This window comes from Colletes latitarsis, chromosome 14 (genome assembly GCF_051014445.1).
Source record: "Colletes latitarsis isolate SP2378_abdomen chromosome 14, iyColLati1, whole genome shotgun sequence".
NCBI lineage: Eukaryota > Metazoa > Arthropoda > Insecta > Hymenoptera > Colletidae > Colletes > Colletes latitarsis.
The window spans coordinates 27812209-27828257 of NC_135147.1; the positions used below are offsets into that span (position 1 = coordinate 27812209).

Here is a 16049-nt window from a genome sequence, read left to right on the forward strand (position 1 = left end):
TTCTTCTTTTTCCCCACGTCTTGCGTTCGCTTTAACAATAATCGTTAAGAACGCAACTTAGCCGCCACCATCGAACCACGTTCTGGTTCAACTTAATTTTTCGTTTTGTTTTTCCTTGGCAACGACTACGAGTCTCCCTCCTATATTAAACGTACTGTGACCTATGGACTATGGCACTTGGTGCAACTAGTTCGGATTTTCTTGGATACTGCTTACACGTGTAAGGTACTTAATTATTATCGTTATTTATATATATATATATATATTTATATGTATATATATATACGTATATATATATATATATATGACACATGGTAATTCGTGCGTTTTATTATGATACATGCGTGCGTAAGGCGATACAGTCAATTTACTTTCGCGGTTCTTGCGTCGCGGCAATCTCGCCAATCAGTACACAACATATCCTCGAACATTTCGTTCAAGAAACGATGATTGCACGAAATCCTCCAGGAAGCCTTCAGACTTTCAGTTTCTATGTCATTCTCGAGAGAAAATCGTCTTAGATATACCATTCGATAAAACAATGAACTGATCCTGTGTGATTAGTTTTCTGTATAGTTTCCTTGTATGTTTGACAATGAGAAAAGGCATCACGATTGACTAAAGTTTGGAAATTCGGTGGAAATTCTCGAATAAGTAGACGTTCTTTAGGCGTAAGAGTCGCGACGAGTTCCTTTCGTTTCTCGCGATTAGCATCGGAAGTTTGCCGATTATTTTGTTCAGCGTGGTGCGTTGCTTCCCTTCGATTAGCCGTTTATAAAGCTCCTATGAAAATAAACTTGGCTGCATCGCCTCGGATAGAACGTTGATCGATATCAGTTCCTTGTATTCGGCTTACGGGCTACGGTCTATTATACATTTTCATAATACAGTTGTCGTCGCCGCGCGAGCATTACTGTACGCGGAAAGAAGACCGTGCAGGTGCGAGTTAATATTTTCCTTAAATTATCGTGCACGCGAGTTCTACTTCTCTTTCTTGTTTCGAGAATCCTTTCGTCGCTCTGCTTTTCTCATCGCATCGTTCGACCGCCGCCGGGTCTCGCCTAAGAATTTAACAGTCTATACAGTCCGTCGTTTTCGCCTAAGAAAAAAAAAAGAAAGTACGATTTTCCCCTATCTATAGGCCATTTGTTGTCTTTCCGCCCGAAAATTATACCGTTTGTTTTGCTTTTTTTTTGTGCGAAAGAACAAAAATCCCGCTCTCAATTCCAATGCAGATGTTTTCCACGCGTTTCGAGTTTCCCGTGGTTTCGCGAACGGACGACCGTTCCAATACCGATTTCTTCAGTTTCCGTCTCCTTGCTCGCGAAAAGAAAGCGAGAAATAAACGGACAGACCCGTTCGCATTAATATTATACTTGCTGCATGCATGTCGTGCTATTAACTCCGGCCTAAATGCACATCGGCGCCGCGCGGAATGGGATTGCTTCGCTCGACCTCGATTGATACTCGTCCTGCATCCATTCCCGAGGCGTACCTATGATTCCAATCGCTGCTCTCCCTTTACTTGGCGTCGCGACGACGCTACTTAGTCTTACATATCTATGTGACGCGAATGACGTGAAAAAAATTAGTTAGATTTAGTTTTCATACAAAAGTCGCGTCGATTATTCGTTCTTTCTTTCGTGTTTTGTTATACTTTTGGTTGTTGTTAATTCTCGTCGTCATTTATTTATTTCGACGTTCGCATTCGTTCGTTCTATATAATGTAAAGCGTGGAAATCGAGCTTACTTCGCTAAGAAAAGGAAATCGTCTGAACGCTTTCTTGTCTATTTAGAAAAGTATCTCTTAAGGAGCAGAAATCCTTGCCCGTGTACCTATAATATCGTTTCGAACGATATATCGTTATAATTAGATGAGATATTTACGAGCGATGTATTTACAGAGTTAACTTATTGTACATTTTCACGATCGACGTTCTCGTGAAAAATAGATGTTCTCTTCTCTTTCTCCCTACAGTAGCATCTGTCCACTTTCTCCTTATCGATATATGCTTTATACTAACACCGTATCGTGTCGTTTCTTCTTTTTATTTCGCGCGATCGATTATTGTAATACGCAGATCACGAGTCCGTCGCATCGGTACCGTACCGCTCGTGCGTAAGACACTATTATCAGTTTATCGACAAACGCTCGGATCAATGAATACCTTCGTTCTGTACGGAAGCACTAAATGCTCTCTGCATCGAAACGCGTGATTGCTTAGGTTCAGGCAAATAGTAGACCCGAGGATACAAACACGACAAATTTATCGGATTGACTTTTAAAGTTCCCGACGAATGGTCGTATCCGCGTAATCGTCTTCTATAGCATGATTTGCTCGTTGATCGATTCGAAAGAAATGTCGATGTTTAAACGTTCCACCAATGATCATACACAGTTGGGACGATACAACAAATATTTTATATACAATATAAATTTTATCGAGAGATTAATTTTATGAAACTTAAAATTAGAGGTAAGTCTGTTACATCATCGGCTGCCAAGAAATTTTCACAACGATTTATCGTTTTTCTCAGCATTTGAATTTACGATGCAGCAGCGATTATTATTCAAGTTATTAAAATAACGTATATAAAATAATTATATAGATAGAAAATATTCAACGTGGAACTATAAATTACTATTTAAAAATTAACAATTCTAGTTTTTTAGATTATTTAATTATTCAAGAGACTATGTATAAACACTAGGTTATTGGTGCTACGTTTAAGCAAAGACATTTCTTTCGTGTCCACTGACGAGCGAATCACTCTATATCATATGAAAATACAATGTAAGGCGGCGTTTATGTTTTCATTCGCGAAATCGCAAACTCAACTGATCGGTTTCCTCTCTTAAACCTTCCATCGGGTGCAACATACGCCTGAAACGTAATTATCGTGAACGTTTATTTTACATAGTGTTTCAGAAAATGTGGACGCAAAAATAACAAAAAAAGCTCATACTTTTAACAGCACCCTTTACTAATACGTGCATATGATCGGCAATTTACAGATACGGTAATACATTTTTACCCTTAAGCGTCAGTATCGAGAATAAGAATTTTTTTTACACGAGCTAGCGTACAAGTTTTCGATGGTGGACGTTGTTTCGTCGCTCGTAAGATTGGCTTCGGCGTATCCGCGTGAAAGAACCCTTACTCTCAATGTTCTGTCTAATGGAATCTTAACTCTTGACAGTAAAACTCTCCGGTGAACCCTAGGCGTCTGGTTGATTCCGAGTCTGTGACAGTTTAAAGGACATTTCATCGCTGTTATTACTATTTTTCAGGCTCGTTTTACTTCGCGGACAATGCCTCGTCCACCTTGTAAACACTGTGCACTTTCTATAACAAATAATGCGGTGAATAGATACACGTTGGAATCTTAATCGGTTTGATAAAATCGAATGGGATTCACGGTGAAAGAATAGCGACACGATGCACCCGATGGAAGCTCAACAAACAATATACCATTTAAGAAAACTGCGTACTTTACAATAATTGTTTAACGTATAATTACTTGAGCTGCTCGAAAGGTGAACTCCTGTAAACTTCATGAGAAATATTGATAATGATTGCGCATACACGCTGTCGCTCGAAAGTCTGGGCCGCCCAGTTTCCTTACTGACTATTCGTACTGCGTGCGATTCAATGTTCTGGACAAACTCTGTAGGCATTAATTAACGAAAAAAGAATAAGAAGAGTTGTCGTAGACACCAGACCTTAATGATCGATAACAGTGTTGAGCAAAAGTTAATTAGAATAACGAATAAATTAACTGGCGTAATTTATGAATGACATACGAATCAAAATTATTCATTATTTTTTGTGTTAATGGGCATTAAATGTTTCATTTGCATTAAAGAAAACATAATTTATTGCAATGAACTTAAAAATAATTCAAAATAAATGTACCTTCGTTAGGTGACAACAAACAAATGTTTACATAGAAAATCTGTAATAAGGACAAAAGTAAAATGCAGCTATATTATAATTAATGTAAACAATAAAAAATAATAATAACGGTAAAGACTTCTCGTACGAATAATAAATAAACAAATAACGCCCAACACTGATCGATAACACATACAGGACATAACGAACAAAGACACACGAAAACGTACGCCAAAAATGAAAAATTATCTACTAGCAGCTGCTCCAAGGCCATAAAAACAACTTAAACTGTTCAAAATTTTGTCAAATTGTCATCGTGAGACCAGAACCAAAATTTGATAAGTATAGAGTCACGAAGATTTAAACATTCGTAATAAATAATAATACTTAGTACCTACGTACGCGTAATACAATTATACACAATTCAAGCATTCGACTAATTCGAAATTTCTGAATTTCTTTAAGACATAACTAAATTTGAAATTGTATGTAATCAAAGTTCTTCGTTCGAGGATTAATCTATAATAAACTGTCAAGTCGATTCAATACAAATTACCGTAAAAGATACCTAGGATTTTTTTTTTTTTATAATTTGATTTACATTTGCCATGAAATCATACTTCGGATCAATGTTTTCTATAATTTCGAATTTAAATGTCATTCACGTACGAATAACGTTGTTCCTCCAATGAACTTTAATTCAAACGTCATTTTATACATGGATGACGTAGCAATCATAGCGTTGACACGAATGATGCCAGACTTTTGAACGGTAGCGTACACGTTCTTGCATATATCTGTTAGATACCGTTTTATGTATACTAGAGTTTTTAGGTTTACGCTTTAAGGCCATGGCATGTAATCTTCCTCCGTTTTAAAAGGAAATCAGTCTACGAAAACAAATAAAACCGAGTGTCGGATTATTAGTTTGCAAAAATTGTGTTTTCCGCTTATTTACAATTAGTATAGTCTTAATCGTACGTTTCCATCTGTGAACAAGCATACCAATACATCGTATACCTACGGAGCACGATACAGTTAACAAATTTCTTTTTTTTTTTTAACGTGTTCTGCGACATTGCACAAACCGATACGAACATATCAATTTTTTGCCGTATATAAGCGTAGCAAAATTCAAAAAGAAACGGTGAATCTACAAGTTCATCGAGAGATCGAAATTTTATAGGAATTATTGAATTAACCAGTTCGCACTTAATACTATCGAAACAGCGTTTCTTTATCGCGAAGAATTGAATTCCATTTGCGTTTGTGCAACGAGTATCGATCGCAGCGTAGGAATATTACGCTCATCATATTATAGCGATACAACAATAAGGATACAAAAAAAATAAAAAATAAATGTTACAATTTGTAATATATATATTTTTTAATAATAGTATAATCAATATATATACATATATATATACACACACACACATCATACATATATATATGTATGTATATATATATATAAATGGGCAAATTAATATGTACAGAATACGTTGTGGTATTAGTTTTTGCGGGTTCGTATTTCTTCTTCGTGTGCACGGTCGATTTTTTGTTTGTTAAATAATTAAACCCTTTTGTCTACCTATCTATGTTCCGCCGCAAAAACAAAACCGAATGAACTATGGCAACTAACGTAATAATGGCAAGTATTTGCTGACGAAAAGCAGAGTGAAACGCGTCTTTTTTTGGCGAATAGAGTACACATGGAATGAAACGGTGAGAAAAAGGAGTGGTTGCTAGTTAAAATCAGGAGAAAAAGAAACAATTATTGTAAGAGGGAAAGACCAATAGATAAAAATGCAATTAATATTAGACTTAACAAAAGACTCATAATAATTTGAAAAGAAGAAAAAACGGATACACCATAGAAATTTTCTAATAACGAACGAACGAAGCGAAATTCTAAAACATAATACAAATTGTAACATAATTAAATAAATGGAAACATCGTATTCTTTCTGCAGTGTACGATAACTTCAATGTATATCATGTGCGATTGTGAAGATCAAATATTCAAATGGTGGTCCAATATAATTCACGATCGTTAATCCTTTGTAAACGAAAATTACAGAAAGATTTTGCAGTACTGAAACACCTCGTCATATACGCGTGCACAATCGACACATTTTTGCTTCGACTGAAACTTTACGATATTTTGGTGTTCTCCGGACAAACACTTTCTATTTGATTGTGAATGAAGCTTATCCGCAGAATGTATCGGACAATTTTACACGGGAATTTGCAAATGTACTAATAATGATTTGGGGGAAAAAAGGAAAACAAAGAGAGAAACATTAGAATCGTGCCGCAGCCGACTCGTAGTCTTTTTTTCCATTTTTTTTTCCTGTCCGGAAGTTTCACATTCGTGCAAAAGCTTACATTCGTTTCGTGCTATTTCTATGCACCTAGAGAAGCTGACTTGTCACAAGTTCGCCAAACTTGGGAGGCATTTGTTCGAGCAAATTGAATGGAAGCCACCAGAGAAAGTTATGATACGTAAGACTGTAAAATCACCGTTTAGTCTAATACGGCGGCTGCTGCGCAAGGCAATGTTCGCTATAAGAATTATTCGACATGCTTTGAAACTATTAGAGGACAGAAATCACAGAAAAACGTTCGGTTCCTCCTTCAGCTTCGAAATATCGGCGAGTCTCGGCTTTGAAATATGCTTAAAAGAACCAAAAATGAAAAAAAAAGAAAAAAAAAGAACAAAAAAAACCCAGGACATACAAAAGGTTGCAAAATCGTTCATCTTATAATTTCATTTTCTGTTAATACAATAAACATATTTAACAGTTCGTAAATAATAGTATAAAAAAAAAAAAGACAAAACGATCGACAAATAAATTTTGCTAATTATAGTTACAATATAGAGAGCACGTAAATAAAATTTACTGTGGTTTTCCACTCGATAACTTTCAGTTATCGTTTTCATTTTTCCCCTCATTATTTTGCGAGAAAATTTTTTCTGTAGTTCCTCTGCTCCAAGTTTCAAAAAAAGGAAAAAAAAAACGATGGGTGAATTGTTCTTCCTAACAAAAACAGAGCGTAAAGAGTATCACTTGAGAACGTAAAAATATTTGCATTCCTATATGCACGCACGAGAAATGCCGTTGACGTACATTTTTATTGTTTTCAGTATGCATATAACGTATTGAACACGTTATATATAATTATACTGCGTATAATGACACTACGATGCAAAATATTACGAACCTTCGGTCGGTAGATTCAAAGGCAATTCTTGTGCATCATTACCCATTCTACCGAATGACATACAAAACATATCTACACATACAATTAATGAATGCGAAAGAGAGATTTTTTTGTTCGTAAAATTTTGTCGCGTAAACAAAATTTTATCGTATAATGCGATTTCGATACTTTTGTCTACTTATTTTTATACTCATCGTTTGCGTAAGTGAATGCGAGTCGCGTCTAAAATTATCGCTAACAGGCGCTTTTTCTTTTCATAACAAGAGCGACACCGCTCTATAAGATACACAATTATAATAATATGATTAGATTTTACTGCTAACGTAATATTAAAAAAATTGTATTACTTTAAAAATTGGAGATTACTTTTTTTTTTTTAAACTGTTCCTTGGACAGTATATATTGTTTCCTTCGTTTTCCTTCTTTTTACCTTAAACTTTTGTTTGTTTTTCTTTTATTTCTCACTGGTATAACACCAACATACATATCATGTAAATTCCTTTTAAATTTACTTTACACATTTCTTTTACTCTGTCTTATTTATTATGCACTTTTCCCCTTGGGCAATTTAGGGCCATCACTATTCACAATGCAGGTAGTAGAATTGAAGAATTGTATACATGTAGTACAAGGTACATTTACATAAAAACAATTATTAGAATCGCATAGATGTTTCTGTTCCATTTTGATTATATCCAGTTGTGAATTTTACAATATCACATTTTTTAGACATCTGTTTCAGTATGTCATTGCGGGTCTTCGTTTCGCACGTTTGTATTTTCACCTTCGAAAATTTGTACCACGATCCGACATGTTTATTACAGAAGTTGTGCTTGTTTTATTGTTCGATTACCGCCGTTACTGCTGGATTATCCATTCTATCTGCTTCGAGGGTGAACATGTTCGATTTTCTAATAATTCCATCAATGTGAACGCGCAATGTGCATTGCAATTACGAGCGCACAATTTTGCAACATACTTCTCGCATGCCGTACGGTGTTGAAGCTTCTGTTCGCGTAACGAGCAGCAATTTATTTAACGTTGTTATCCATTCTGCATTTATTTAATACGATATACACAATTTACATCTGCATTGTTGTGTTTTATCGTCAACTTAAAAATGTTTCTATCTTTTTAATCAATGTCATTGCATTGCACTAATGTATTTTCTTTTAATTCTTTGTTTAACAACAGTTCATTTTGCTTATTAAAGTGTCACGATGTTCACTTGCCTGTTTTACTCGACGTATACACATGTGTTACTTTTATTTCCATTTTTTTTCACACAGATTCACTGCACTTGTTTTTTTTTTTGCTTTACATATGAATTTAAAAATTAGGTAAACTTAATGAAACGAAACTCACGCGGGAAGTTTATTACGCGTTGTTCGATTGATTAACGATTATCGCGTGGTTTTGTTTTGTTACACGTTTAAATAAATTTCACGTTTATTTAATTATTAGATTATGTTTATATTCGAAATTCATTTTGTCACCTGTTGAATCTTGTTCGTCGCTTTTTCGTTGCAGAGTTCTTTATTATATAATCACGGAGAAAATTCGAGTCTTAATCTTAGCAAAACTGCTTTCGACGAACAAATTTTAATCAAGAAAACAGCTTTCTTAACAATTTTCCATCTTCCCGATAATACTTGCGTTACATGGGATATATCTCGATCTTCATTTATTGATTCTTGGTATCTGGGCAAACACGAACATGAATAACGAATATCCGTATGCATTAAAGTATATATCAATATAGAATACTAATTTATTAATAAAAAATATACTATCTCTTCGCGATGATGATGATGACGGTGGCGATAATGATAATGAGGAGTACGAGGACAACGATGTCGATGACACGATTCGATATCTTTTCGTTTACAAAGTTATGAACGCGTCACCGCAACGACAAAAATGATCGTGATAAATTTGACCACCGTGATGAAGATGACGATGAATAATAATGCGGTGAATGGTCACATAACCATAACGATAATGATATTAATAATGATGATGATGATGATGATGATGATGATGATGATGATGATGATGACGACGATGATGACGATAATAATGAAATTGCCGTTCATTGGAATATGTTAACAATAACGATAGCTTTAAAAAAAATAACAATCACAATGGGGACGCGAAAGAACAACTGTCATAATAAAGAACTCAGCAACAAATTATTCCTTGTTTGCAAAGTGTTGGACTTACAGGCTGTTTCAATGTCGTTTGATTGTTTTATTTAGTTTAGGTTAGTTCCTAGTTGACCATAAGTGTATGCGACTCCATTGGTGCTGCACTATCATACAACGTGTCTGTGTCTTGTGTAGGTTCACCCTGAAGTTGACACTGATTACTTAATGTTCCAGCACCACAGTCACAAAAGAATCTGAGAAAATAAATCAAGTATACATCCGTTACGCGTATTACAAATTTTGTTGCATAACAAAAAAATAACGAATCAAAATTGGTGTCAAGATATAACAATGAATTCAAGATTTCAAAGTTCAAAGAAATTATATGCTTTGAAGTTTCACTGAAAAACTAACCTAACATTTACTTCATAATATGATGGCGCGTTTAAGAAATTTCATCTGGTTTACCGTTAAATTATTAATAATATTTACCGATCGTGTCTGATGAATTCTACATCGTGTCCTGCATGACAGGTTTTTATACAGTTAACACAAATTGCGTTACGGTCTGTCGTATTACATGTCTGGCAGCGATAGAAATCGTGCATAGGGAACGAGGTGTACGACGAAATTTTGTATAAACATTGACCATTTCCAACTGCTTTTTCGACCGCATCTTGGTTATTAAATATTTTATTGCCTGAGAAAGTGAACATCAAAAGTTATTTGTTCGATCATCTCTTACGTACGTATGTTATTTTTAAAAAAATATAGCAGAAAAATAACCTCTAGTCGTTGGTTGAACACCGCTCGCTAAGCATAGACCACCAAATCTATTATTGAAAATTTGATTAAATTCTAGCGTAGCAGTCGCGTTGTTTGTTATTTCAACGCCGGCTGCCAATCCATCGAAAATTCGATTTCTCCTCAGGACTGGATGAGATTGCGTAGAAATAAGCACTCCCGCTTGAGCGTTACGAAATATATCATTTTCTTCCAAAACGCCTGAATCGAACAAAAAATAGACAATTGTTTGGACTATTAAGATTTTATCATAGATAAAAAATAAAACTCACCTTTTCCACCATTAAATATACAAATTCCACCGTCTCGCCCGTCAAAAATTTTGTTTCTTTTTAACGTAGGGTTACTATCAGTTTTAATCCAAACTCCTGCCATCGCGTTATCAAAAATCTCATTTTGTTCAAGTAAACCTAATCCGCTATTATACACAAGAACGCCACCGTTTTGTCCGCCCCATATTTTATTTCCACGTATCACTGGATTGCTTCCAGTCCTAATATCGTGAAATACAATTAACGTAAATGACGAAGGTGCAATAGTGTTTGTCAAAGAATATGTTACCTTATTTGTACTCCCGAATACAAATGATTGAAAATATCATTGTCTTCTAGTTTACCGTGTCCATTATCATAAAAATAAACTCCGACTTGTTTACCGCTATGAATACGATTCCTTCTTAAAACTGGTGTCGATCCTGTGGTTATCCAAACACCTGCTAAGGTGTTGGCATATACTTCGTTCTCTTCGATTAAACCCTGACCTTTTTCATGTACGTATATACCACCATGTTGACCGTGATGTATTTTGTTATGTCTAACTATAGGATCTGAATTCGTTCTGATTTGTATGCCGGCTAAAGCATTACCATAAATATTATTATGTTCTATCAAGCCTCTTCCCTCTCCGAATATATATACTCCTCCCTGATGACCATTGTAAATTTCGTTCCTACGAATTGTCGGATTTGAATTAGATGTGATCCAAACGCCGGCGAAATTATTCGAGTGAATCTTGTTGTCAATAAATTGACCTAAACCGTTTTCGTGGACGTAAATTCCGCCTGTTTGACCATGATGTATTTCACAATGTACAACCGTTGGATTAGCACCAGCCTTTACTTCGAAACCTGCTATTCGATTATTATGAATATCGTTAGCTTCGAAATATCCGAGGCCGTTATCAAATGTAAATATTCCAACATCTCTTCCGTGATGAATATGATTTCTTCGCATTATCGGGTTTGCAAAATTCTTCACCCAAATTCCCGCTAATGCGTTTCTGGAGATTTCATTGTCTTCGTAAGTTCCTTGTGCATAGTCGGTGACATAAAGTCCAACGTTTTCGCAATCCGATATGTCACAATTCTTTACCACAGGGTTTGCTCCTACGCCCGATACACAAACAGCTGCTCCGACTGTAAAGTTGAAAAATTAATGGTAACTCGACAGATCGTTGAATAAACGATCGATCGAACATAAAGTAATAAAATAATTATTTACCAACGCTGGAACTCCTAATAATACAATGATCGACGGTGGGACTGCAGTTCTCACCAACTTCTAAACAATAATGTTTATGGTGCGGGACTGTACTAGTAACGTCGGGTGTAAATTTTAACGTAAGATGGCCAGCGTAAGCTCGTTTCGCTCCTTCTACAAACATAACTGTAGATTCACTTTCTCGTTCTAATATAACAGATTCCGCCACATTTCCAGGTGCTGCACCGATTAACGCAACGTCGCTGTCGATCACCAGAAATTCACCTCTATAGATTCCAGCATGTAAGAAAACTAAATGTTGAGGTGCTTCTTCTGTTGACTGAGAATTGCTACCACAACAATTCCCTTGACCACTCGTGGTTGTGCTATTATTTGACGAGGAACTGCTATTGCTTCTATATTCGTCTACGTAATCTAACGCTCCCTGAACGGTATTAAAGTATGGCAAATTTCGTCCTTTGAACTTCAAACCTTGAAATCCTGGCCTAACGTGTACCCCCCTGTATAATTGTCTAAAGCTCTCTTTCCATGGATTTGGATAATCTGACTCGTCCGGGGATACGAATTCAAATTTACAAGGTGCAGGATTAAACAGTGGTAAGTCGTATTCGTAAACTTGCTGGTATAGGGACTTCCATAGTTCAGTGTCGTTTGCAATCGCTTGAAAACGTTTGCAAACTTGCGAAACTCTACACAGATCTTGCTCCATTAGATAATTAAATATAGTAAGCAGCACTTCGTCCGGTAACTCATACTGAAGGTAATGCGCTGCAGTGTTTGTGTTTGTACCTGCAAAGTAACAAAAATATATTCTGAAATTTCTTATATAAAAGTAACAAGTATAACGAAATTTTATCATATATAAACGTACCATCTGTGGATAATGAACATGTCCGCCTGGGACGTTTTCTTGCTGGTAGGGAGGAAGAACCAAGAGTGGCACCAATACTGCTGCCACCCGAGGGGGGTAAAGCAGAGCTGGTACCAGGAGCAGGATCTGGATGAGGTGGACTTTTACGCCTTAAGTCATATGGTGATGAATGGGAATGCGACGGGGATGGTGAAGGTGCAGCAACACCAGATACACTGGGGGAAGATCCTCTTCCACCACTTCCACCCCCACCTCCACCACCTCCTCCACCTCCTCCTCCTCCACCACCAACTCCACCACCAGGAGGTATCTGATTTGATGCTGAACATGGCAAGTCGCATGGCTCGGCTGAGAGAACAAAAATCATATTACATGTAGTTTCAAAGTTGATGTTAACAAGGATACATGGCACCATGCATTCTTTAAAAAAGAGTAGGCAACAGAAAAAATAGAGTAAATATTTGTTCTAGTGTTCTTCTTATTACATGAAAATTGTAATTAAGATGTTAGAATTTGAAGACTATTTTAAAAGTTTGTAGGTTACAAAGGATATACTTGATAAATGACATTTAAACATGTAGAAATAACAAAATTCAGTTTATTTTATGTATTCTATGCATCTATATAACGTTGTAATCAATTTAACACAGAGTTTATAACAGGTACAAGAAGAAATTAAAAGAGGCTTCAAACCTTTTGCCTCAATATCGCGTGCAGATTATTTTCCGAAATCGCGCAAGCATCTATCGTTATGCTTGTACAGCTGGACGTCTAACAAATCGGAATTATAAAAAAAAATGGGGGAAGTGGGGTGAGGAGTATAGACTTTGAGCCGACATTCCACCGTAAAAATTGACGATCGCGAAGTATACGCGATACCATGATCGATGTCCCTAAAAAAAGAAGGGTTGGTGCGGGAGCAGCGAATGGTAGATTGATTTCGGAAAACGTCATTCTAGTCTCGGATTCATCGCGTTTTTTGACCGTCCCGACCTGCGAGAAAATCATGCGAGAGAAGAGACGTGGGCAGTATACGGTTTGACGAAGTCTCTGTCCTGCTCTCTCTCTCTCTACGTCCGAATCGTAAACGAGAAACATGACTAACAGAGACGAAGGATGTCGGCATGTCGGTATGGACACACGGAATCGGCACAACGGGGTTAACCCCAGGGAATATCAAAGTAGGTGAAGGCAAAAGAAATGAGTTGAGAGACGACAGGTGAGCAGTGAACCGAGGGTCCGGATGCAGGGCTCTTACCCGAGGTGGTTCTCGAAGGCAGAGGAATCCTGTTCGCGCCTTTTCTCCGGGATCTCCGCACGTAATTGCGCGATGATGTGAACGAGGCGCTTGGCATTTTTAACGTGCTTCCCGACAAAATTATGCGAGAAACGGTAAAACAACTAAACACTAAACAATGGCGACACTTCCACCGAGCCCAGCGGCCATCTTCTCATTGACGGTAGGACTGCCGACTGGTGCCAGACCGCCAATCGGATGAATTTCTGCTCTTCCCCTCTTTCCTCGCCGACCACCCTCGTACCCTACCTAACGCGATCCTTTTCTCACTCACTTGCCTTCTACCCCCTTACACCGATCCCCTCTTCTGCAGTGGATCGCGACACAAGCAACCAACATCAGTATGGAGTTATGGAGACCGTGGACCGAAATACCGATTTGTTCTGCGTATCCGCGATTTTATCATGTCTCGGTCTCTCGGTGATGTACGTCGCGAGCCTCTATGTATGGAGTTCCCCGAACAATAGGTAGGTACGTAATGCCGATCGGCGACGAACGGCAGTCACTTTTAAATGTCCATTTTTGTGCGACCGACTACACGCTCTCTCGGTTCTGCTAACGGTGAACCACAGGGAACTACGAACAAAGTGTAACTGTATTCACATCGCCCTGTGAACGTGAATACTACTCTTTCTCGAGTTTTCCCACTCACGCAATCGCTTTGTGGACAAGATCGACTCTACTAGCGCCTCTAGCGGTTAATTTTTTACTTTCTGTTTCCTTCTCTAATTGGCGCCATATTTAAAACATTTGGAATTTTGTTATTTTATGTTCCTATCAGAATTACCTATCTTTCTAATAATTTCAACGAATGTAGATATAAAGTATTGATAACATGAATTTCCTTTTGCAAAAAAATTGAAAAATCAATTGAGCTCTAGTAAAATTTCTTTTGATTGCAGAGAACATCCTACAGTAATAAAAAAAAGATTTTTTAGTGTTTTTATTATATCTCTTATATCTCCTGCTTCGTTGTACTTTGGAATGAACGAGGCAGTCTTTCTGAAGGTAACTATTCATAATGAGATTATTGTTTGTCAATTGAATCTGTTACTGTAATTTCTAATTTCTAGGCAACGATTTGGGAATTATTGGGTCTACGGTGGCCAGGTTTAATTCAAGCAATTGTGATACCATTATTATTAACAATGATACTGTTTCTAGGGCCATTAAGCGTACAAGGATTTAATGGGCTTTGGAGATTATATGCTGGTTAGTATTTCATGTGTTATCTGTATATACAGGATGTTCAGTCACCCCTGGGAAAAACTTGAATGGGAGATTCTAGAGGTCAAAATAAGACGGAAATCAAGAATATCAAGACTCTAGAATCTCCCATTAAAATTTTTTCCAGGGGTGGTCGAACACCCTATATAGAATGCTTAAGACATCACTGTAGGAATGTAGGTCTGCCTCTTTTAGAGCCTATGTATTGGCTTGGAAGTATACAAACGTTAACATGGTGGAGGAATCAAGTAGTTGCACCTCTGTCCGAAGAGTGGACATTCAGGGCATGTATGTTACCATTGCTTTTGCAATGTTTTACACCAACTACTGCTATATTTGTATGCCCCTTATTTTTCGGGGTTGCTCACTTTCATCATGTAGTATATCGAGTAGAAACAGGCATGAAACTTAAACATGCGCTATTTATATCTTGTGAGTATTATTTGCAAGTTTTATTCAGTATAAGTATACCTGTGAACATGTTATAACAACACGTTTATTACTAAGGTTTTCAATTTGCATACACAACATTGTTTGGAGCATATGCAGCTTTTCTCTTTGTTAAAACAGGTATAGTAACTATTATTTTTTTTTCTTTTTAAACGTAAAACTATGCGTTAACGTTCCTTCCTAACTTGTAGGTCATATAGCAGCTCCATTTACAGCACATTCATTTTGTAATCATATGGGATTTCCTGATCTATCCGAAGTTGTGGCATTTAAAGGTCCTTTAAAGAGAGTTGGATTGTTTTCTTTGTTTGTCATTGGACTAGTAGCTTGGTGTTTTCTGTTAACACCAATGACAAATCCGACGTTGTTCCATAATAATCTATTTTGGCATAAACATTTTATATGAAGTACGATTTATTTGCAATAATGTCTTCAATATTATTTACAATTTTGATAACAAAATTAGACTAACTTGAAATTATTAACATCGTTTTAATGATTCATATTGCATGATTTTTTAAAGAAAGAGTATATATTTTTAATGTAAAACTTGCGATTATTAATCTTTCCGAACGCTGAATTTTTTATGACGATTTTTGAAAATACTAATGTTTCTAATATAAATAATTTTAG

General features: G+C 36.5%; 2 protein-coding genes across 9 annotated transcripts; one reads left to right on the forward strand and one right to left on the reverse strand.

The window, feature by feature from the left end:
* Positions 1-2043: 2043 nt before the first annotated feature.
* Fbxo11 (F-box protein 11) lies at positions 2044-14001 on the reverse strand. Of its 7 annotated transcripts, none has more exons than XR_013081014.1 (9): positions 13701-14001; positions 12443-12790; positions 11572-12360; positions 10634-11486; positions 10345-10565; positions 10055-10273; positions 9761-9968; positions 3523-9522; positions 2044-3244 (listed from the first exon to the last, which is right to left on the reverse strand). XR_013081014.1 is itself a non-coding variant. In XM_076781475.1 (9 exons), exons 1-8 carry the CDS (start codon positions 13795-13797, stop codon positions 9393-9395), a joined length of 2865 nt encoding a protein of 954 aa, XP_076637590.1. In that variant the 5' UTR covers positions 13798-14001; the 3' UTR covers positions 2044-3244; positions 9345-9392. The 7 variants fall into 7 exon arrangements, 5 of the variants coding, with proteins under 5 accessions (XP_076637590.1, XP_076637589.1, XP_076637588.1 ...); XR_013081013.1 differs by having other exon boundaries at positions 2044-3347; XM_076781475.1 differs by having other exon boundaries at positions 9345-9522.
* Positions 14002-14077: 76 nt separating this feature from the next.
* Positions 14078-16007, forward strand: Sras (Ras converting CAAX endopeptidase Sras). Of its 2 annotated transcripts, none has more exons than XM_076781484.1 (6): positions 14078-14206; positions 14642-14747; positions 14813-14951; positions 15162-15398; positions 15474-15536; positions 15608-16007. In XM_076781484.1, the coding sequence occupies exons 1-6, from the start codon at positions 14091-14093 to the stop codon at positions 15820-15822; spliced, it is 876 nt and encodes a 291-aa protein (XP_076637599.1). In that variant the 5' UTR covers positions 14078-14090; the 3' UTR covers positions 15823-16007. The 2 variants fall into 2 exon arrangements, with proteins under 2 accessions (XP_076637599.1, XP_076637598.1); XM_076781483.1 differs by having other exon boundaries at positions 15147-15398; positions 15608-16006.
* The last annotated feature ends 42 nt before the right edge of the window (positions 16008-16049 follow it).

Excerpts from the sequence above, each read along its gene's own strand:
- Fbxo11 (XM_076781475.1), bottom strand. The coding sequence starts at position 13,797 with ATGCCAAGCGCCTCGTTCACATCATCGCGCAATTACGTGCGGAGATCC. Across the intron at positions 10,566-10,633 it reads TATTCGGGAGTACAAATAAG|GACTGGAAGCAATCCAGTGA; the intron begins GTAACATATTCT and ends TCACGATATTAG. Across the intron at positions 9,969-10,054 it reads TGTTCAACCAACGACTAGAG|GCAATAAAATATTTAATAAC; the intron begins GTTATTTTTCTG and ends TCACTTTCTCAG.
- Sras (XM_076781483.1), top strand. The coding sequence starts at position 14,091 with ATGGAGACCGTGGACCGAAATACCGATTTGTTCTGCGTATCCGCGATT. Across the intron at positions 14,748-14,812 it reads ACGAGGCAGTCTTTCTGAAG|GCAACGATTTGGGAATTATT; the intron begins GTAACTATTCAT and ends TCTAATTTCTAG. Across the intron at positions 14,952-15,146 it reads GCTTTGGAGATTATATGCTG|GTCTGCCTCTTTTAGAGCCT; the intron begins GTTAGTATTTCA and ends GTAGGAATGTAG.